This window comes from Prionailurus viverrinus, chromosome X (genome assembly GCF_022837055.1).
Source record: "Prionailurus viverrinus isolate Anna chromosome X, UM_Priviv_1.0, whole genome shotgun sequence".
NCBI lineage: Eukaryota > Metazoa > Chordata > Mammalia > Carnivora > Felidae > Prionailurus > Prionailurus viverrinus.
In genome coordinates, this window is record NC_062579.1 from 104,982,395 (window position 1) to 105,003,893 (window position 21,499).

At 41.7% G+C, this 21,499-nt stretch overlaps 1 protein-coding gene across 3 annotated transcripts; it reads left to right on the forward strand.

Moving 5' to 3' along the window:
• ZNF449 (zinc finger protein 449) lies at nucleotides 1–20,511 on the forward strand. 3 transcript variants are annotated; one of them, XM_047844902.1, is made up of 5 exons: nucleotides 1–28; nucleotides 2,151–2,599; nucleotides 4,184–4,388; nucleotides 19,280–19,393; nucleotides 19,585–20,511. In XM_047844902.1, exons 2-5 carry the CDS (start codon nucleotides 2,246–2,248, stop codon nucleotides 20,466–20,468), a joined length of 1,557 nt encoding a protein of 518 aa, XP_047700858.1. In that variant the 5' UTR covers nucleotides 1–28; nucleotides 2,151–2,245; the 3' UTR covers nucleotides 20,469–20,511. The 3 variants fall into 3 exon arrangements, with proteins under 3 accessions (XP_047700858.1, XP_047700859.1, XP_047700860.1); XM_047844903.1 differs by lacking the exon at nucleotides 1–28 and adding an exon at nucleotides 80–452; XM_047844904.1 differs by lacking the exon at nucleotides 1–28 and adding an exon at nucleotides 522–940.
• The last annotated feature ends 988 nt before the right edge of the window (nucleotides 20,512–21,499 follow it).

Consider the following 21,499-nt stretch of genomic DNA (forward strand, 5'->3'; position numbering starts at 1 on the left):
GCCTGGGAGAGCCGTGGGCGCCGAGGCGGTGAGTCCCCGAGCGGCCAGAGGGCGTGGCCGTCCCTGGGGCGCGGGCGCGGGCGGAGGTGCTCGGGTGCTGCTGGGGCTACGGCAACCGTCCATCGCCAGCTCTGACCCCGCGGCGTGTGCAGGGGCGAGCGACGGGCGGCGGGCCGCTGTCCGGCCGGGACCCTACCACCGCTCCCTGCGACCGGGCCGGGCCTTCCCGAGGTTGTCCGAGACCGGGATCGCCCCTCGAGGCGGCGGGACATCGTGGGCGGGAGCGCGCTGGGGCCATGCTCGCGCCCCAGGCAGCCGATTTGTGACTGGCTTTTAGACGTTCCCACGACGTGTCCCCCCTCGCCTTTCTCCGAGTGCCCGCTCTGCAAACACCTCTCTATCCGTGGGCCGGGCGAGAGCAGGCTCGCTCTGGCGGCTTTTGGGGAGAAGCCGTGAGTCCCGGGGTGCAGTGACGTTTCTTTGCGGAAGGGCGGATGGGGGGACAGCGGGACGGTCAGGGCCCTGGTGGACGTGGTGGAGGGTTCGGCGCGTCTGGGGAGGGCTGCGGGCTGCGAGGCTGAGCACGGTAAGGGCGGGTCCACAGCCCCAGCCGGCCGAGTTCCTGGATGCCCTCCAGCGACGGTTAGGTGCCTAGGCGGGAGATGGGGAAGCTTTCTAGGAATCAGTGCTCGGGACAATAACCTTTCCTGAGTGCTTCCTCTGTGCCCCGCATGCTGTCGTTCGCTTCCGTGCAGTTGCATCCGACACAGGAAATTTTGTGAAATCGACGCTATCATCATTTTCATGTTACAGACAGAAGCGCTGGGTGTCAGGCTCACAAAGCGAGCAGGTTATCCCGCCTGGATGGTCTGCCGCTGAAGTCCAGTTTACCATCGAGATAAGGAGTGATAGGATCACAGTGTACATCTGGGATGACTAGGTAGGAAGATCATGAGTATTTTTTTCATTGTCCCACTCCAGGGAAGAGGACAGGTACCTGAGGCATCTTGGCAAATTCGGAGAGAGAGAGAGGACCCATAGCTTAGGGTGGGTGCTGGTATTGAGACACGTCTGTGACCTCAGGCATTGCCCTAAGAACATTTGGATGTTTTTAGACATGAGCGTTGCAGGAATCTGTTCATTCTAACCTTGTCACCATTTCTGTCTGGCATTTACTGGGTGACATGGGACAAGTTATTCAGTCCTCTTGAGCCTCAACTTTCAGTTCCCTCATCTGAATTCATGGCACAATACTAGTCCCCACCTCCTCTCTTTGGGTGAGGGCTACCTGACCTAATAAATGCAGGAAGCCGAGAACAGCACTTGGACTTAGCAACATGAATGCCATCAGTGGTCTTCGGAATTAATGCAGCCCAGATGGCTGATGGCCTGCCCTGATGTAGTGTATTTTTCTCATGAGAAAGCCAGCAGGCATGCCATAGCAGGATGAGGGTCACGCTGATGTGGGCTGAAGTACACACGCCTTGAGTGGAGAAGAATGAAAGGTTGCAGATTTGGAGCCTTTGGAGGTGTGGTTCTCCTAAGATGCCTGTTATTTAAGGCAACCAAGCGTTCCTCAATAGCACAGGGACTTTCAGGGTGGTTCACCACTGCTCCCCTATTTCTTTTGTGGCCTGTATATATTCAGAGACAGAAAATAGCTTGTATTAGCTTGGGAGTATAGTCACAGGGCAGCACATCTAGGGTGGTTCATTTAAGGGAAGAGGTTCTTAGCCTTGGGTCAATGGAATTCTAGAGTCGCACTATCGAGTAGAACTTTCTACAGCAATGTCTGTGGAGCACTTGAAATGTGACTAGTATGAATGAGAGACTGCATTTTTAATTTCAATGACTTTGAACTGAATCTACCACATGGGACTTGTGACTACCATATTGGGCAGCACAGTTCTAGAGGGTCCGTGTAGGGCGTAGAACATTTTGTAAATGTTTGGAAAATGGATGCAGCATTAGATGTGTATGTGTATTTTTCTAGGAAGTGATTCCCTGGCCTTCGTTAGAGTCTCAGAATCACCAGAAAAGATTAAGGTCTGCTGCTTTAGGGCTTTGGCGGAATGTAAACAAGTTAAGGGAAGTAAGTATGGCTTCTGGTAATCACTGCTGTTTCTCTTTTCCTTTTGTCCTGTCCTCAGCTGTGGGTGGCTCCCCCTTGACACACGTACACAAAGAAATACTGGAATCTGAGACTTCAGGCCCCAGAGAAATTGCACACGGCCAGAAGGGGGCGATGGCTGTGGCCCTGGGTTGTGCAATCCAGGCTTCCTTGAATCAGGGCTCTGTGTTTCAAGACTATGACGCGGACTGTGAAGTCTTCCGCCAGCGCTTCAGGCAGTTCCAGTACAAAGAAGCAGCCGGGCCTCATGAAGCCTTCAACAAACTCTGGGAGCTTTGCTGTCAATGGCTCAAGCCAAAGATGCGCTCTAAGGAACAAATCCTGGAGCTGTTGGTGTTGGAGCAGTTCCTAACCATCCTGCCCACAGAGATCGAGACCTGGGTGAGGGAACATTGCCCAGAGAATAGAGAAAGAGTTGTGTCGCTGATAGAAGACTTACAGAGAGAACTTGAGATTCCAGATCAGCAGGTGAGAAGAGTTTGGGATCTTGGTAATTAGATAGAAGTAGCAGAGACGTCTGATACTAGATCAGACATTTCAATTCCAACCCCGTGCTTTCCCTGAAATGATTTTCATTTTTTCCTTCTGCTGGAATTGGCATATGGTTCCGTGATTCTCAACTATTAAACCCAGCTTCTATTCTGTAACAAATACTTAGTAATGTCTCTTCTGCTGTCCTGAAACGAAATTTACATATAATGTAACCTTACATACACACAAAATCAAAAACAATACTACAATAAGTGGTCTGTGGGCCAAATGCAGCGCCAGGCCTGTTGTTATGCAGGCCATGAGCTAATAATGGTTATTACCTTTTTAAAAGGTTGTTAAATACAAGAAGTGTAGGTGATAGACCAACATGACCCATAAAGTGTAAATTATTTAATATATGACTATAAGAAAATGTTGCCAGCCCGGGTCAGGTGGAGTCTAGAAAGGATATCAAGGAAAGGGGACATAGTTTGCCATAACCGAATCAGCATTTGAACACACTCCCTTTTCGGGCTTGACTGCACAGAAGACTTGAAGTTGTCAGATGCCCGCATCTGTGCATAAAGTCACCGGGAAGGCGACAGGCACCAGTTCAGACTGGGACAGCTCAAACACTGGGTGGCACCGCTGGTCGTGTGATTTTCCACAGTGGCGACGAGCGTCAGTCAATCTGAACAACAAGGAATACAGTGGTTGTCTGATTTCCCAGGTAGGGCTTTCCTAGAAAATTCAGGTCACGCTACCATATGCAAAACTATTTGGTGTGTATATGAGCCACAGTGTGAAGTCCTTGACAGGTTCTTTTTACCTGGATGGAAGTTTGAGGGGGAACTACAGAGTTGGCGGGGACCCGGAGCAGTGCCGCACCGTGAACGGTATATACTCCCGTCTCTGCCCACTGAATGCCGCCGGCCACCTGCCTTCATGCCACGTCACCCTGTGGTGGTGGCGCTGCTGTCCCCTGCTCAGAAGGGCACAGGGCAGAACCTGTGGCAGGAGGGAGAAAGGGCTTCGGGTTGGGCCTTAGGTGCCCGGTGTTGTGTGTTGACGGGGCTGTGCAGTGAGCCTCACTGAACCGGAGCCTTGCAAAATTTCCTGCGCCCGCCCCAGGGCGCAAGGAATTTATGGTTTCCCTTCCTCTCTCTGTCCTCTGGGTTTGGCTTACGATAGCAGATTTTACGTGCCTGCGGCCTAATCGTGCACTGCCCAGTACGGCCGCCACCAGCCAAGTGTGGGTGGCCCTTGAGCGCTAGCGATGTGACCAGTGCAAACTGAGATGCGCTCTAAGTGGAAAATGCTGGCCACATTCAGAAGACTGAGCATGAGAAATAAAGTAGGTGAGATATCTCCCTAGTAATGGTTGGCGTTGATTACGTTCTGAACTTAGGGTATTTTAGCGGTACTGGGTTAACCGAGGCATGTTATTAAGATTGACTTCATCGCTTTCTTCTTTGTTTATGCGGGTACTGCAAACGCAAAATGACGTACACGGGTCACACTGTCGCTACCGGGCATTGCTGGTCTAGACTTTAGAGTGATGGGTTCTGCCATTTGCCCCAGATCGATAGGCAGGAAATGCTCTTGGAAGAACTGGCACCGGTGGGAACGGCACACGTACCACCAAACATCCACCTGGAGTCACCCCCACTCCAAGTAATGGGACCTGCCCCGGAGGGCCCAGTGGCAGAGCCTTGGATCCCACAGGCAGGGCTGCAGGAGCTGAGCTATGGTGCCGCTGAGGAGTGCCAGCCCTTCCTGGACCCCGGTAAGGCAGGGGTTTTATTTCCTTTCTGAGGTTTGTACTTTGAGAGCTGAAGCGCTCTCCAGGTCTGGGGGTGGGTCAGAAACACCCACTGCTGGATGGCAGGGGACCACTGTGATGAAGCGTGGGAGGAGGGACGCCTCTCTGGGAGGAGCCGAGAACAAAGCAGGGTACATCAGATGGGATTAAAAACCCTGTAAGCTAATGACCCTGCTCAAGAAGCCTGTTTTCCCCTTTTCAGTTGTTTTTATTGTTATAAAATGCACGTAACATAAAATTTACCATCTTAATCATTGTCACGTGTATAGTCCAGTGGTATTGAGTGCATTATTAATGTCAAACCACTACTAACATCCGTTTCTATAACTGTTTTCACCTTGTAAAACTGAAACCCCATACTCATTTAAACAAATAATTGCCCATGTCTCTAGCCCTGGAAACCACCAGTCAGCTTTCTGTCTCTATGAATTTGACCACTCTGCGTACCTCATCTACATGGACTCATACAGTATTTGTCTTTTTGTGACTGGCTTATTTCACTTAACCCATGTTCTGAGGGTTCCTCCATTTTGTAGCATATGGCAGTATTTCCGTCCAAGTAAAGGCTAAATAATATGCCATTGTACGTACCTACTGCATTTTCTCTATTTTCCATAAATGTATGCTTAGTTTTCTCCCATGTTTTAGCTACTATGCCAATATCTCTTTGAGACCCTGCTTTTACTTCTTTTGGGTATACAACTAGAGGTGGAAATGCTGAATCATACGGCAATTCTGTTTTTAATTTTTTGAGGAACAGCCGCACCGGTTTCCACAGTAGTTGTACCATTTTACATTCCCGCCAATGGTGCGTAACTTTTCTAGTTTGTCCACAGCCTCATCAACACTTGTTATTTTCTGTTGCTTATTGGATGTGAGGTGGTATCTCACTGTAATTTGGAATTGTGTTTCCCAAATGTTAGTGACATGGAACATCTTTTCAAGTGCTTATTGGCCATTTGTATATCTTCTTTGGAGAATGTGTGTTCAAATCCTTGAGCATTTCCTTTTCTTTAAGGTTTATTTGTTTATTTTGAGAGAGGGAGCGTGAGCCTGAGCATGAGTGGGGGAGGGGCAGAGAGAGGGAGAGACAGAGAATCCCAAGCAGGCTTCATGCTGTCAGCATAGAGCCTGCCACTGGGCTCGAACTCACAAACCACGGGATCATGACCTGAGCCCACACCAAGAGTTGGATACTTAACCGACTGAGCCACCCGGATGTCCCATTTTTTTTTTTTAAAGTTTATTTCCCTTTGTACATTTCAAACACGGAATGTGCTTTGTTGTTGAATTTTAGAATTCTCTGTATATTCTAGATATTAATCCCTTATCAGATATGATTTGCAGATATTCTTCCCATTTGTGGGTTGCCTTTTTACTCTGTTGAAACTGTCTTTTGATGGATAAATTTTTAAATTTTTCATGAGCTACTCTGTGTCTACCTTTTCTTTTGTTGCCTATACTTTAGGTGTCATATCCAAGAAATAATTGCCAAATCCAGTGTCATGAAGCTTTCCCCTATGTTTTCTTCTAAGAGTTTCATAATTTTAGGTCCTGACTTTAGGTTTTTGATCTGTTTTGTGTTAATTTTTGCACGTGCTGTTATGTAAGGTTCTAACTTCATTCATTTGCACACACATATCCAGTTTTTCCAGCACCATTTGTTGAAAAAAGTATTGTTTCTCCATTGAATAATCTTGGTATCATTGTTAAAAATCATTTCACCATATATATTAAGGTTTATGTATGGGCTGTCTGTTCTATTCCATTAGTCTATATGCTAGTAAGTTTTGAAATCAGGAAGTGTGAGTCCTGTAGCTTTGTTCTTCCTTTCCGCGAATTTTTGTCTGTTTGGGCGTCCCTGTAGAGTCCATATCATTTTAGGTATGGGTTTTGCTATTAATGCAAACAAAGTACCATTGGGATTTTCATAGAGATTGTATTGAATCTGTAGATCACTTTTGGTAGTATTGACATCTTAATAGTATCAAGTCTTCCAATCCATGAACATGGGATGTGATCTTCTTTCTTTCTTTTTTTTTGTTTTAAAAAATATTTATTTATTTTTGAGAGAGACAGAGACACACAGAGTGAGAGCAGGGGAGGGGCAGAGAGAGAGAGGGAGACACAGAATCAAAGCAGGCTCCAGGCTCTGAGCTGTCAGCACAGAGCCCGATGTGGGGCTCAAACTCACAGACCACGAGATCATGACCTGAACCAAAGTCAGCTGCTCCACCAACTGAGCCACCCAGGCGCTCCTATTTATATCTTCTTTAATTTATTCTACCAATGCTTTGTCATTTTTGTGGTACAAGTCTTTGATGTACTTAATTCCTAAGTATTTTATTCTTTCTGATGCTATTGTAAATGGCACTGTTTTCATAATTTCTGGAATTGTTCATTGTTCATCGTTAGTATATAGAGATGGAACTGATGCTTGCGGGTTCATTTTGTATTCCTGGTACTTTGATGAATTCATTTATTTATGTTAACCGTTTTTTAATGGAATCTTCAAGGTTTCTACATACTAGATCATATAATCTGCCAATAGAAATCATTTTACTTTTTCCTTTTCAGTTTCAATTCCTTTTACTTCTTTTTCTTGCCTAATTTCTCTGGCTAGAACTTTCAGTACTGTGTCGAACAGAGTGGCCAAAGCAGGCATGCTCGCTTTCTACCTCAACTTAGAGGGAAAGTTTTCGGCCTTTTACCACTGAGTGTGATGTTCCCGGTGGGTTTTTCATATATGGCTTTTATTTATGTGGAGGTAATTTCCTTCTGTTCCTATTGTGTTGAGTGGTTTTGTTTTTTTTTTTCATCATGAAAGGATGTTGAATTTTGTCAAAATGCTTTTTCCACATCATTTGAAATGGTGTGTTTTTTTTCCCTTCATTCTGTTAAGGTGGTATATTACATTGACCGATTTTCATATGTTGAAGCAGCCTTGCATTCTAGAAGCAAATATCACTTGGTCATGTTATATAATCCTTTTAATATGTTGCTGAATTCAGTTTGCTAATATTTTGTTCAGGGTTTTTTGTATCAATGTTCATAAGGGATATTGTTGTGTCATTTTCTTATAGTGTCTTTTCTGGCTTTGGTATCAGGGTAATGTTAGCCTCAGAGGATGAGGAAAGTGCTTCCCCCCCTTCATTTTTTTTTTTGGAAAAGTTTGAGAAAGATTTATATTAGTTCTTCCCTAAATGTTTGGTAGAATCCACCAGTGAAGCCATCAGGTCTAGGGCTTTTCTTTGTCAGGAGATTTTTGATTACTGCTTCACTCTCTCTACTAGTTTACTGAATAGGTCTATTCAGATCTTTCTGTTTCTTTGTTATGTAGTCTTGGTAGGTTTTGTGGTTCTGGTAATTTATCCATTTCATCTAGGTTATCCAATTGGTTTGTATACGGTTGTTCATAGTGCTGTCTTGTAATTGTTTTTATTTCTGGAGAATGATTGGAAATATCCCGACTTTAATTTTAATTTTAACAATTTTTGCCTTCTTTCTCTTTGTCTCTTTGTCTTAGTTCATCTGGCTAAAGGTTTGTCAAGTTCATTCATCTTTTCAAAAAGCCAATGTTTGGTTTCATTGATTTTCTCTATTGTCTTTCTAGTCTTTATTTTGTTTATCTCTGACTGATCTTTATTGTTTCCTTCCTTCTGCTTTGGGCTTAGTGTTTTTCTTTTCTTATTAGTTCCTTAAGTTGTAAAGTTATGTTACTGTTTTGGGCTTTTTTTGTTTACTAATGTAAGTATTTATAGCTATAAATTCCCTACTTAGCCCTGCATTCATTATGTCTCAAAAGTTTTGGTACTTTGCATTTTCATTTTCATTGATCTCTAAGTATTTTCTAATTTTCTTTGTGACTTCTTCTTGCATCCATTGGTTATTTAACAGGGTGTTATTTAATTTTCACAAATTTGTCAATTTTCCAATTTTCCTTCTGTTCTGATTTCTAACTTCATTCCATTGTGGTCAGAGTAAGTACTTTGAATGAGATCTGTGTTTTTAAATATATAGAAACGAATTTGTGGCCTAACATACCATCTGCATCCCAGAAACTGTCTCATATGCACTTGAGAAGAATCTGAGATTCTTATTCTGGCCATCTTAGTGGGTGTGAAGTGTTTCTTCAAAGACTATAATGGTGTTGAGCATCGTTTCATGGGCTTATTGGGCGTTTGTGTATCTTCACTGGAGAAATGCCTATTTAGATTTTTTGCCTTTTTTTGTTTTTTATTTTTTTATTTTTTTTAAGTAGGCTTCACACTCAACGTGGGCCTTGAACTCCGGTCCCTGAGATCAAGAGTTGGATGCTCTAACAAGTGAGCCAGCTGGGCACCCCTGCCTATTTTTAAGTAGGATTATATGTGTTTTTATTATTGAGTTGTGTATGATCTTTTTATATTCTAGATAAAAGTCTATTATGAGATATATGACTTATAAGTAGTCTTTCATGTTTTGTGACTGTCTTTTAACTTTCTTAATAGTGTCCTTTGTGGCACGCAAGTTCTTTTTTTTTTTTAATTTTGATGCGGTCCAGTTTAACTATTTTTTTGTTTTGTTGCTTGTGCTTTTTATGTCATACCTAAGAAACCATTGCCTGATACAAGGTCATGAAAATTTACCCCTAAATTTTCTCCTAGGAGTTTTATAGTTTTAGCTTGCATTTAATGCTTTGATTCATTTTCAATTAATTTTTGTATAAGTTGCACAGTAGCGGCCCAAATAATATGTATATTTACATATATTCTCACATATTCAGTTGTTTCAGCATGGTTTGCTAAAAGGCTCATTCTTTTCACATTGAATGGACTTGGAACTCTTGTCCAAAATCAGTTGACTACAGGTATATGGGTTTACTGCTGGACGGTCAGCTCTAGTCTAGTGATCTATATGTCTATTCTTATGGAAATACCACACTGTCTTTATTATTGCTTTCCAGTAAGTTTGGAAATATGAGAGTGTGAGGGCTCCAACTTTGCTTTTGTTTTTCAAGATTGTCTTGGCTGTTCTGAGTTTGATACAATTCCATGTGATATTTAGCATCAGCTTATCGGTTTCTACAAAGAAGTCAGTTGGGATTCTCATAGGGGTTGTGTTGAATCTGTAGATAAGTTTGGGGAGTATTGCCATGTTAACAGTGTTAAATTTGTGATGCATACACATGTGGTGCTTTTCCATTTATTTAGATTTTCTTTCTTTCTTTTTTTTTTTTACATTTTTTATAGTTGCCCAAGTATAAGTTTTTACACTGCTGTTATGAAATTTGTTCCCAAGTATTCTTTTTAATAGTTCTTCCAGAGGAACTGTTTTCTTAATTTCATTTTTGGGTTGTTCATTAAAAATATATAGGATTACAGGGTGCCTGGGTGGCTCAGTCGGTTAAGCATCTGACTCTTGGTTTCAGCTCAGGTCATGATCTCACGGTTTGTGAATTCTAGCCCCGCATTGGGCTATGCACTGAGCATGGAGCCTGCTTGGGATTCTCTCTCTCCCTTTCTCTCTCTGCCCTTCCCGTGCATGTGCTCTCTTTCTCTCAAAATAAATAAACTTAATATCTCTCTATATAGGATTATAATTAATTTTTGCATATTGATCTTGAGTCCTGTAATCCTACTTGTTTAATAGTTCAAATTATTTTTTAGTGGGTTCCTTAGGATTTTCTATATCAAAGATTATGTCATCTGAAAAAAGAGATAGCTTTACTTATCTTGTTCTAATCTAGATACCTTTTCTTCCTTTTCCTTGCCAAATTACCCTGGCTAGAACCTCCAGTACAATATTCAATGTAAGTGGTGAGACCGGACATCCTTGTCTTGTTTCTGATCTCAGGGGAAATGTATTTAGTCTTTTACTGTTATTTATGATGTTAGCTGTGGGCCTTTCCTTGATTCCTTTTATTAGGGTGAGGAAGTTCCCTTCTATTCATGGATTATTGAGTGTTTTTATCAAAAAAACTCTTGAATTTTGTCACATGCTTTTTGTGCGTCTATTGAGATGATCATGGTTTTACTTTTTATTCTCTTGTAATGGTGTATTTCCTTAACTTTTGAATGTTAAACCAACATTGCATTCCTGATGCAAATATTACTTGATCCTGGTATATAATTCATATTATATGTTGCTGGATTTGGTTTGCTAGTATTTTGTTGAAGATTTTTACATCTATTTTCATCGGAGATACTGTCTGTAGGTGTTTTTTTTTTTTTTTTGGTCCTGTCTTTATCTGGTTTTGTTATCAGGGTACTATTGGCCTCATAGACTGAGTGGGAAAGTCTTTGTTCCTTTTCTATTTTTTGGATGTGTTTGTGAAGAATTTCTGTTTTTTTTTCTTTTGTTGTTTATGCCTTGGATGTCACATTTAAGAAACTGTTGCCTAATTCAAGGTCATGAAGATTTATAGCCATGTTTCCTTCTTTTTTTAAATATATTTTTAAGTTTATTTCTTTTGAGAGAGAGAGAAAGCACGAACAGGGAGGGGCAGAGAGAGGAGAGATAGTGAGAATCCCAAGCAGGCTCCACACTGACAGCATGGAGCTGAACATGGGGCTTGAGCCCACGAACTGTGAGATCATGACCGGAGCCAAAGTCAGATGCTTAACTAACTGAGCCACCCAGGTGCCCCTCTTTTTTTTTTTTTTTTAAGAGAGAGAGAAAGCGTGAGTCAGGGGAGGGCCAGAAGGAGAGAGAGAGAGAGAGAGAGAGAGAGAGAGAGAGAATCTTACTCAGACTCCAGGCTCAATGCAGAGCCCAGCAGAGGGCTCAATCCCATGACCCTGGGATCATGACCTGAGCCAAAATCAAAAGTTGGATGCTCAACCAATTGAGCCACCAGGTGCCTCTGTACCTATGTTTCCTTCTAAGAGTCTTGTGGATTTAGCTCTTAAATTTAGATCATTGATCCATTATGAATTAACTTTTGTATATGGTGTGAGAAATGGGACTAGCATCATTCTTTTACATGTGCATATCTAGTTGGCCCAGCACCATTTGTTGAGGAAAGTATTCTTTCCCCGTTGAATTGTCATGGTACCTTTCTCAAAAATGGATTGACAATAAATGACAGGGCTATTTCTGGCTTATCAATTCTATTCCACTGATACATTTTTCTTTCCTTATGCCAGTACAGTGAGTTGGAAAGTGTTCCATTCTCTTCTGTTTTCAGTGAGAGATTATGTAGAATCGGTGTTAATTCTTTAAATGTTTGGTAGAATTCACCACTGAATCATCCAGACCTGGGCTTTTCTTTGTGAGAAGTGTCTTGATTACTAATTCAGTACCTTTACTTGTTATAGGTCTATTCTGATTTGATATTTCTTCTTGAATCAATTTTGGGTAGTTTTTGTGTTTCCAGGAATTTGTGCATTTCATTTATCTAATTTGTTTCTGTGCAGTTGTTCATACTATTCCTTTATAATCCTTTTTATTTCTGTAAGGTTAGTAGTAATAGTTCCCCTTTCATTTATGATTATAGTAATTTGAGTTTTCTTTCTTCTTTCCTTGGTCAATTTAGCTGAAGATTTGTCAATTTTGTTAATTTTTTTCAAAGAACCAACCTTGGTTTTATTGATTTTCTCTATTGTTTTACCGTTCTCTGTTTCATTAAATCCTGCTCTAATCTTTATTATTTTCTTCTGGTTGTTTTAGGTTTTGTTTGCTCTTATTTTTCTAATATTTTAAGGTGCAAAGTTGGGTTATTAATTTCAGATTTTTCTTTCTTTTCAATATAGGCATTCATAGCTATAAATTTCTCTTTAAGCAGTGGTTTAGGTACATTCCTAAGTTGTGGTATATTGTGTGTTCATTTTCATTTATCTCAAAGTATTTCTAATTTCTCTTTTGATTTTTTTATGATTGATTATTTATTTAAGAGTGTGTTGTTTAATGACCTTGTATTTATGAAGTCCTCAAGTTTCTCTCTGTTGTTTCTTTTTTAAGTAGGCTCCATACCCAGCGTGAAGCCCAATGCAGGGCTTGAACTCAGAACCCTGAAATCAAGACCTAAGCTGAAATCAAGAGTCGGACACTTAACCAACCTAGCCACCCAGGCACCCTTCTGTTATTTTTTTCTAACTTCATTCCATTTTGGTGGGAGAATATACTTTGTAATTGTGATCCTTTCACATTTTTGAACATTTGTTTTATGGTATAGCATCTTGACTGCCCTGGCGAATTTTCCATGTGCACTTGAGAAGAACACATATTCTGTACTTCTTGGGTGGAATGTTCTATAAATGTCTGTGACATTTAGTAGGATTATAATTTTTTGTCTTCTATTGTTGATCTTCTGCCTAGATATTCTATCCAGTAGTGCAAAGAGGTATTTAAGTCTCTGCTACTGCTCAATTGTCTATTTCTTTTACTCTTTTCTGTCAGTTTTTGCAGTCATGTATTTGGTACTCTGTTTTTAAGTGCATGTATGGTTAGAATTGTTGTATCTTCCTGATTGGTCATTTTACCATTGTAAACTGATCCTCTTTATCTCTAGAAACTTTTTTGTTTTGATGTCCATTTTGTATGATATTAGTGTGATCAGTCTGGCTGTCTTGTGGTTGTTATTTGCATGATATATCTTTTTCCATCCCTTTACTTTCAGTTAGTATCTTTGAATCTAAAGTGTGTCTCCTGTAGACAGCATGTAGATGGATTTTTAAAACCTAGTATGATGATCTCTGCCTTTTGATTGAGTTGTTTAATGCATCTATGTTTAACCTGATTTTTGATATGGTGTAATTTACATCTGCGATTTTACTTTTTGTTTTCTATATTTCTCATATCTTTTTTGTTTCTCTGTCCTTCGTTTGCTGCTTTCTTTTGCACTGAGTAAATGTTTCGAATGTAGCACTTTACTTAAATCAATTTTCACTATTTTTTAAACATTATTTCCTTAGTGGTTACTCTAGAGATTAGCATGTACATCTTAAGGTAATCAGATTTAGGTTTATACTAATTTCATGCTAGTAAAATATAGAAATATTTCTTATATATACCTCTATTTTCTTCCTTTCTTGTGGTGTTACTATCATACATATTGCATTAAAAATGTTAAAACCTCAAAAAATGTTAGAAACCCAAAAATACAGTGTTAAAGATACTACTTTATATAATTTTAAGGCTTCTAAAAGAGCTAGAGAAGAAAGAAATGCAAATAGATATTATGACTTTTGTTGTATTAACATTATTTATATTTCCGGTTTTCTTCATCTTCCCTGTGGATTTTAGTTATTAATTAGAGTCATTTTTTTACCCCCATACAGTTTTGCGCTCATCCACCTCATTTGTGCTGTTATTGGCAAATATATTACATTTCTACAGATTATTTGCCCAACAGTGCACTACATATATATTGTTCTATACACTGCTTTTAAAATCTTTTAAGAGAAGAGGGGCACTTAAGTGGCTCAGTCAGTTAAGCAACTGACTTCGGCTCAGGTCATGATCTCAGGGTTCATGAGTTGGAGCCCCGCGTCGGGCTCTGTGCTGACAGCTCAGAGCCTGGAGCCTGCTTCAGATGCTGTGTCTCCCTCTCTCTCTGCCCCTCCCCTGCTTGTTTGTTCGTTCTCTCTCTCTCTCTCTCTCTCAATCTTTTAAGAGAAGAAAGGAGCAGAAATTCGTATTTATACCGTCTTTTATAATTACCCTCCCTTGTTGTGCCCTTTGTTTTTTCGTGTGGATTTGAATTCCCATTTGGAATCAGTAGCTTTCAGACTGAGGAACTGCCTTTAGTATTTCTTGTTAGGCAAGACTGCTGCCTATGAATTCTCTCAGTTTTTGTTTATTAGAAATATTGTTATTCCAGATTAATTTTTAAATTTTTTTTAATGTTTATTTATTTTGGAGACAGAGACAGAGCGTGAGAGGGGGAGGGGCAGAGAGAGAGGGAGACACAGAATCCAAAGCAGGCTCCAGGCTCTGAGCTGTCAGCACAGAGCCCGACGTGGGGCTCGAACTCATGAATGGGGAGATCATGACCTGAGCTGAAGTTGGACACTTAACCGACTGAGCCACCCAGGCGCCCCTCACAATTCATTTTTTATAGATAGCTCTTCTGGATATAATTTCTCATTTTTCTTTGAGCACTTTGAATATGTTGTCCCACTGTCTTCTGGCCTCCAGTGTTGCTAGTGAGAACTCGGCCTTTAATTTTATTGGAGTTCCCTTGTAAGTGACAAGTCATTTTCCTCTTGCTGTCTTTCAAGGTTTTCTTCTTTTTATGTGACCTTTAGGATTTCTACTATGATATGTCTGGTTTTTTAAAATGTTTATTTTTGAGAGAGAGCAGGAGAGGGGCAGAGAGAGAGAGAGAGAGAGAGAGGGAGACAGATTATCCCAGGCAGGCTCCTCCGTGCTGACAGCAGAGAGCCCGATGTGGGGCTCATACTCACAAACCCGGAGATCATGACCTGAGCCGAATTGGATGCTTAACTGACTGAGCCGCCCAGGCTCTCTGATATGTCTGTTTGAAGATCTCTTTGTGTTTGTCCTGCTTGGAATTCATCTAGCTTCCGAGATGTGTAGATGAATGTGTTTTCAACACATTTGGGCAGTTTGGCACCACTGTTTCTTCAATTTGGTTTTTTTTTTTTTTTTTTCTGCTCCTTTCTCTCACCCTCTCCTGGTTCTCTCATTATACATCTATTATAATGGCACCTAGTGGTACCCGACTTTTCTCTGAGGCTCTATTCACTTCCCTTCATTCTTTTTTTCTCTCTGTTCTTCTGATAGTATAATCTCTACTGATCTGTCTTCAAGTTCACTGATTGTTCTGATAGTTCACATCCATTCTTGAGCCATTCTAGGGAATTTTTCATTTCAATTATGGTACTTTTCAGCTCCAGAATTTCCACTGGATTCTTACTATACTTTCTATTTATTGATATTGTCTATTTGATGTGATGTGATGTGATGTGATGCTGTTTGTCATCATAATTTACTTCCTTAATCATGGATTGGTTTCGTTCTTGGATACTCATAATGGCTACTTTGAAGTCTTTGCTAAATTCACTATCTAGTCACTCACATAGGCAGAGTCCGGTCCCCACTCTTTTTTTTTTTCTTCTAGTGTATGAGTCATACTTTCCTGTCCACATGCATGGCTCATCATGTTTTGTTGGAAACTGGACATTTTAGATAAAACATTGTAGCAACTCCGGAGTCCTTCTTTCCCCTCCCTAGGGCTTGTTATTGTTATTTGTTTGCTTATTTGTTTGGTAATGGCTGCGTTCCTTCAGTCAACTCTAGTCCACTGTGAAATGTTAACCTTTTGATGTTGCCCCTCAGGGAGCACAGGCTCGGATGTGCACACAGTCACCCTGGAAAGGCAGCACTTTTACAGGGCTTTCTTTGGCTGCCTCTTTCCCTGACCTGACCCTGCCATTAATTTCCAGCTAATTGCTCTATTGTTTTCAGCAATGCCCTGGAGCATAATTTCTCCCTGGACCAATCTAGTCAATTTCAGATACCTTTGTTGGGCTAGCTCCTGAGGTCAGGTTTTGAGATTTGTTGTGATCCCAGGAGGGCTCCTCCCAGCTTGTCTTTTTTCCCCACTTCTCTTCGGCAAGCTAGTCAGCCTGCGGTTTAGGGTGTATAGTCCATAAATCAACGTTTTTTTGTTTATTTTTGGGACAGAGAGAGACAGAGCATGAACGGGGGAGGGGCAGAGAGAGAGGGAGACACAGAATCGGAAACAGGCTCCAGGCTCTGAGCCATCAGCCCAGAGCCCGACGCGGGGCTCGAACTCACGGACCGCGAGATCGTGACCTGGCTGAAGTCGGACGCTTAACCGACTGCGCCACCCAGGCGCCCCTAGTCCATAAATCTATCAAACACTTTCCTGTTGCCTTTCATTATCATCTGTGCTCTTTTTTAGAATATCCTTAGGCTTAAATGTTCATCCTCTGTTGCAAATGAATCAGGTGTTTGGTGTTTTTTTTTTGAGAATATATTAGGAGCTACCTGTTTTAAGGCCTGCTTCTCGGAGGCCAAATCTCTGATACATTGCTCTGGAGGTGGGGGAAATGGTGTGCTTATCTCTAAGTGAAACTGCCACTTTCCAGCTGAGCACTAGGTCCGGCCCTCAGGTCTTCTTGGGTTGCCTCTCCAGGCTTAGAACCACTGTCTTATAATCACAACTGCCTTACAAGGACAGACAGGGAGTACTCTAGTGTTGTCACCAATAGGACACCCAGGGTAGCTCCTCCATGCCACCAGTAGAGACTGGGCAGATAAAAGCTGTCCCCACCTTGCAGCCACGATTGTTTGGACCTTAGAGTCAACAATGGGTAGCTGGGGTAGGATGAGAAATGCTGAGGTCCTGCCCCTTCCAAGAAGATAGCCCTCGGGAGGGTCTGGGGGAGAGGCTGCCTCGGTCCCTGTGCCAGTGTAGAGTGGAGCGGGGAGAGGCACCAAAGAGAACTGTTGTGGTTTAAATCCTCAAGAATCTCCCTATTACCGGGGCGCCTGGGTGGCTCAGTCAGTTAAAGGTCTGACTTCGGCTCAGGTCATGATCTCGCTGTTTCCGAGTTGAGTTCGAGCCCTGCATCGGGCTCTGTGCTGACAGCTCAGAGCCTGAAGCCTGCTTCCGGGTTCTGTGTCTCCTTTTCTCTCTGCCCCTCCCCCGCTTGTGCTCTGGCTCTCTCTCAAAAATAAATAAACTTTAAAAAAAAAAGAATCTCCCTATTACCTGTGAATTTTAGCAGATTAAAAAAAAATAGATGTTTCCTAGTTTGCTGTAGGCCCTTAGGACCAATGTTTGTTTTATTTTTTTAAATTTTTTAAAAAGTTTATTTATTGAGAGAGAGAACACGAGCAGGAGAGGGGCAGCTGGAGGGAGAAAATCCCAAGCAGGCTCCTAGCTGTCAGCATGGAGCCCATTGCGGGGCTCGATCCCATGAACTGTGAGATCGTGACCTGAGCCCAAATAACGCTTAACTGACTGAGCCACCCAGGTGCCCCTGGTTTTTTTTTTATTTATTAAAACAATTTTTTTTAACGTTTATTTATTTTTGAAACAGAGAGAGACAGAGCATGAACGGGGGAGGGGCAGAGAGAGAGGGAGACACAGAATCCGAAACAGGCTCCAGGCTCTGAGCTGCCAGCACAGAGCCCGACGCGGGGCTCGAACTCCCGGACCGCGAGATCATGACCTGAGTCAAAGTCGGACACTTAACCGACTGAGCCACCCAGGCGCCCCATCCTGTTTTTTTATTTTTAATAATTGTCACTAGTTTCATTGGGAAGTAGGTCTGCAGAGCTCCTCGTGATATGTTGGAAATCCACCTCCCCGACTACATTTCGGTTATAAATCCACATTTTACACCGAGGCCTTTGCTAGTCTGCCTCTTTCAAGTTTCAGTTTTCCCTCATGGCAGCTTTCCTTTGATCTGGAACCCCCAGTTTTGTTTGACCTGAGCCATGTTACCCTTTGATCCCACTCTTCGCTTTGCAATCTAAACAAAAACAATGCAGTGAATTTATTTTTCATTTTTTGTAAGCTTATGTATTTTGAGCGAAGGAGAGAGCACATGGGGGGAGAGGCAGAGAGACAGGCCCCAGCGATCTGGGGCTCACATTCACTTACAGCAAGACCCTGACTCGAGATGAAATCAAGAGCCAGACACTTCACAGACTGAGCCACCCTGGGCACCTCAATGATATAGTGAACTTAAACAAAATTGTATTTGAAATGCATTTTTGTTTGTCATTCTTAATTTTCCATGAAAATATAAAATAAGGTATTTTAGTCCCCTTCCTATGTTTTGACATAATGTTTTGAAACGTAAATTTTCATTCCTTTGCTAATGTATTTTAATAATGCTACTATTTAAAAAAATATTGCTGATGTTTAAACAGCATCCTGCAGTTAGATTTCAAGAAACAGTTTTCATCCCACACTTTATGGCAGACCAATATACTTTGCCAGACCGAGGAAGGTGAGGAAAGGTCATGGAAAGAGAATGTGAGCCACAGCAGCTGTCAGTGGGGAAAGAGGTGGTAGGACATGGGGACAGTGAGTGTAGGAACTTGTTCTAGTTGTTCTTAGACTGATAGAAATACCGTTGGATGGTTTTTTGGGTTAATTTCAAGAGAGTGCACTTCTAGACTTCCCCTGAAATACACATAAACCCTGCTGTTGCTTGTTGGCAACCTAGTCATTTTCCATTTTATTTGAAAATCTCAATAGAAAAGATTCTAGTAAATAGTTTCATAACGCATACATTTATTTGTTAATTTTTTCAGCGTATTTATTTTTGAGAGAGGGCGTGCATGTGTGCAGGAGCGGGGGAGGGGCAGAGAGGGACGGAGAGAGAGTATCCCACGCAGGCTCTGAGCTCTCAGCACAGAACCCGACTTGGGGCTCAAACTCACGAACCAAGAGTTCATGACCTGAGCAGAAATCAAGGGTCACGTACTTAACTGACTGAGCCACCCAGGTGCCCCTCCTAACCCCAACTTTTAGCTTTCTCTTCACTCGGTATCAATAACAGCATTTCTCAGTTTTATGCCAAAATATGCCAAAACTCTATGAAGATTTACTGCCTATTTTGGTTCTGACCTGAATAAATTGAATATCAGACTAGATATAGAAATCATGTAGTGTGTTGATTTCAACACAGAAATGGTTTACTCTCCTCCCATAGAGGAGAATGGCCTTGAATTGAGCACGAAAGGATGTTCTCTCATCACATGTTTTGTTTTTCTCTTTAAAAAAGAGAGTCTCTTGTGAGAGATCTTGGGTGGAGTCATAGTCATTGGGGAGAAAGTAGACCTTAAGCGGCCACATGTCCCAGATGTCGTCAGAGAAAACCCTTGATGACATAAACTATTCTGCTTCTCATCTTTCTTATGGCCAGGGTATCCAATACCAAAGCTGGACGTGAACTTTTCATTGGAGCCTCGAGAAGAGGCATGGGTGAAGGAACTACAAGATTCCAAAGAAATGAAACAGTTACTTGACTCCAAGATAGGTAAGTCATGGTTCATTGACGTCATGGAATAAAGAAAAGAAAAATTCGGCCTTCATCAGGGTAAAGAGTCTGGGATTCTACCAAGGAGTTTCTGTATTCCTGCTGGTGGTTTAATACAATCCTTCCTTTTCCCTCGTGTGTTCCTCTCTGTGGGACCCAGTGACATCTTCGGTTTCTGTTTCTTCTCTCAGGTTTTGAGATGGGGATAGAAAATGAAGAAGATTCTTCAAAACAGAAAAAACTGGAGAATATGTATCCGTTTATTGTTACTTTAGAGGGGAATGCTCTCCATGGGCCCATTTTGCAAAAAGACTATGTACAGTTGGAAAATCAGTGGGAAAGTCCCCCGGAGGATCTACAGACAGATTTAACAAAACTGATAGATCATCCGAACCCCTCTGCAGGAGAGAAACCTGAGAATTCCAACTTAGAAGAGCCTCTCGACCCCAGACCCCAGAAGAAAAAGAGTCCAGGGGACAAACCTCACCGATGCCCTCAGTGTGGAAAATGCTTTGCGCGGAAGTCGCAGCTTACAGGGCACCAGAGAATTCACTCTGGAGAGGAACCGCATAAATGCCCTGAGTGTGGAAAAAGATTCCTCCGTAGTTCAGACCTTTATAGACACCAACGGCTTCATACCGGGGAGAGGCCCTACGAATGCACTGTGTGTAAAAAGCGATTCACTCGACGGTCGCACCTTATAGGGCACCAGAGAACGCATTCTGAAGAAGAAACCTACAAATGTCTTGAGTGTGGGAAAAGCTTTTGTCACGGATCGAGTCTCAAAAGACATCTGAAAACTCATTCGGGTGAAAAACCTCACAGATGTCACAGTTGTGGGAAAAGTTTCAGTAGACTGACAGCTCTTACTTTGCATCAGAGAACTCACACCGAAGAGAGACCTTTTAAATGTAATTACTGTGGGAAAAGCTTTAGACAGAGACCGAGCCTTGTTATTCATTTAAGAATTCACACGGGGGAGAAGCCATACAAGTGTAGTCACTGTTCTAAGAGCTTCAGGCAGAGGGCAGGCCTTATTATGCACCAGGTCACTCACTTTAGAGGACTTCTTTAAGAATCTTGAAGAGAACAGGTTCCCACAGAGATTGACACTAACTTAAAAAAAAAAAAAAAAAAGTTAACCAACAGTAGCCTGTTTGCCTTGGAAGAATCTTTTTGTTTGAGCTTATGAGAACAGGTTTTAAAAACTATTTAAAAAGCCCTTCTTCCAAAGTATATGAATTCTAGACTATCTGTCTACTCTTGCAACATTCCCAGATTTGATTTATACTGTCTCTCTCTCTCTTTTTTTTTTTTTTTACAATGAAATGTTTTGTGTCCTAAGCCAACTATGTCATAGATATAAGCATAAAGCATAGAATTGATGACAATCCTTTTCAGAGTAGGGTCAATATGATGGATGATCATGTCTATCAACATAACTACTAAAGCAGCACCATAATTATTCTGCTGTCATTACGAAAGGGGATGATGTTCGTGCAAAGCTTTATATGTGTCCTCTAAGTAGTAAGCAAGGAGACAGTGTGTTTTGTCAAATAATAAAAATGTGTCGCGAACACATTTGCCTGGTAAGAACTGGGTTATTTCCATTGAGATTGTTTATGTCGAAGGAAATTAAGATTTTAACCTTTACTTATGAATTTTTGCAAAGTTTGCTAGTCTGTTTAGTTGGCGGTCTGGGGTGATGCTGCTTAGAGCTGAGTATCAACTTGATGATTTATTTTGTTCACAGAATAACTAAGCTCTTTGTGGAAGAATCCCTTGGACAATTGATGTCATACAAGTAGAATCTAACTTAATTTAGATGGCAAAACCAGTGTCTGTGGCTTTTTACTGTCCTTTGGTATTCACCGATGTGTCTCTCCGTGCTTTTAAGATTTTGCCCATTCTTTAATTCAGTGTCCCCCCTAACCGTGTGTCATAGAGCACTTAACTTAGTTCTACAAGATATTTTACAAATAAGTTCGGGAATCCCTGCTGTCTCCACTTTTCTAGATACACAATGCACATCAGCATACAAGGATCTCTGAGAGGTCCTCCGGTAAAGGCAGAAAAAGCACCTCTTTTGGCTGAGTGTTTTCTAAA

Excerpts from the sequence above, each read along its gene's own strand:
- ZNF449 (XM_047844902.1), top strand. The coding sequence starts at position 2,246 with ATGGCTGTGGCCCTGGGTTGTGCAATCCAGGCTTCCTTGAATCAGGGC. Across the intron at positions 2,600-4,183 it reads TTGAGATTCCAGATCAGCAG|ATCGATAGGCAGGAAATGCT; the intron begins GTGAGAAGAGTT and ends CATTTGCCCCAG. Across the intron at positions 4,389-19,279 it reads CCAGCCCTTCCTGGACCCCG|GGTATCCAATACCAAAGCTG; the intron begins GTAAGGCAGGGG and ends TCTTATGGCCAG.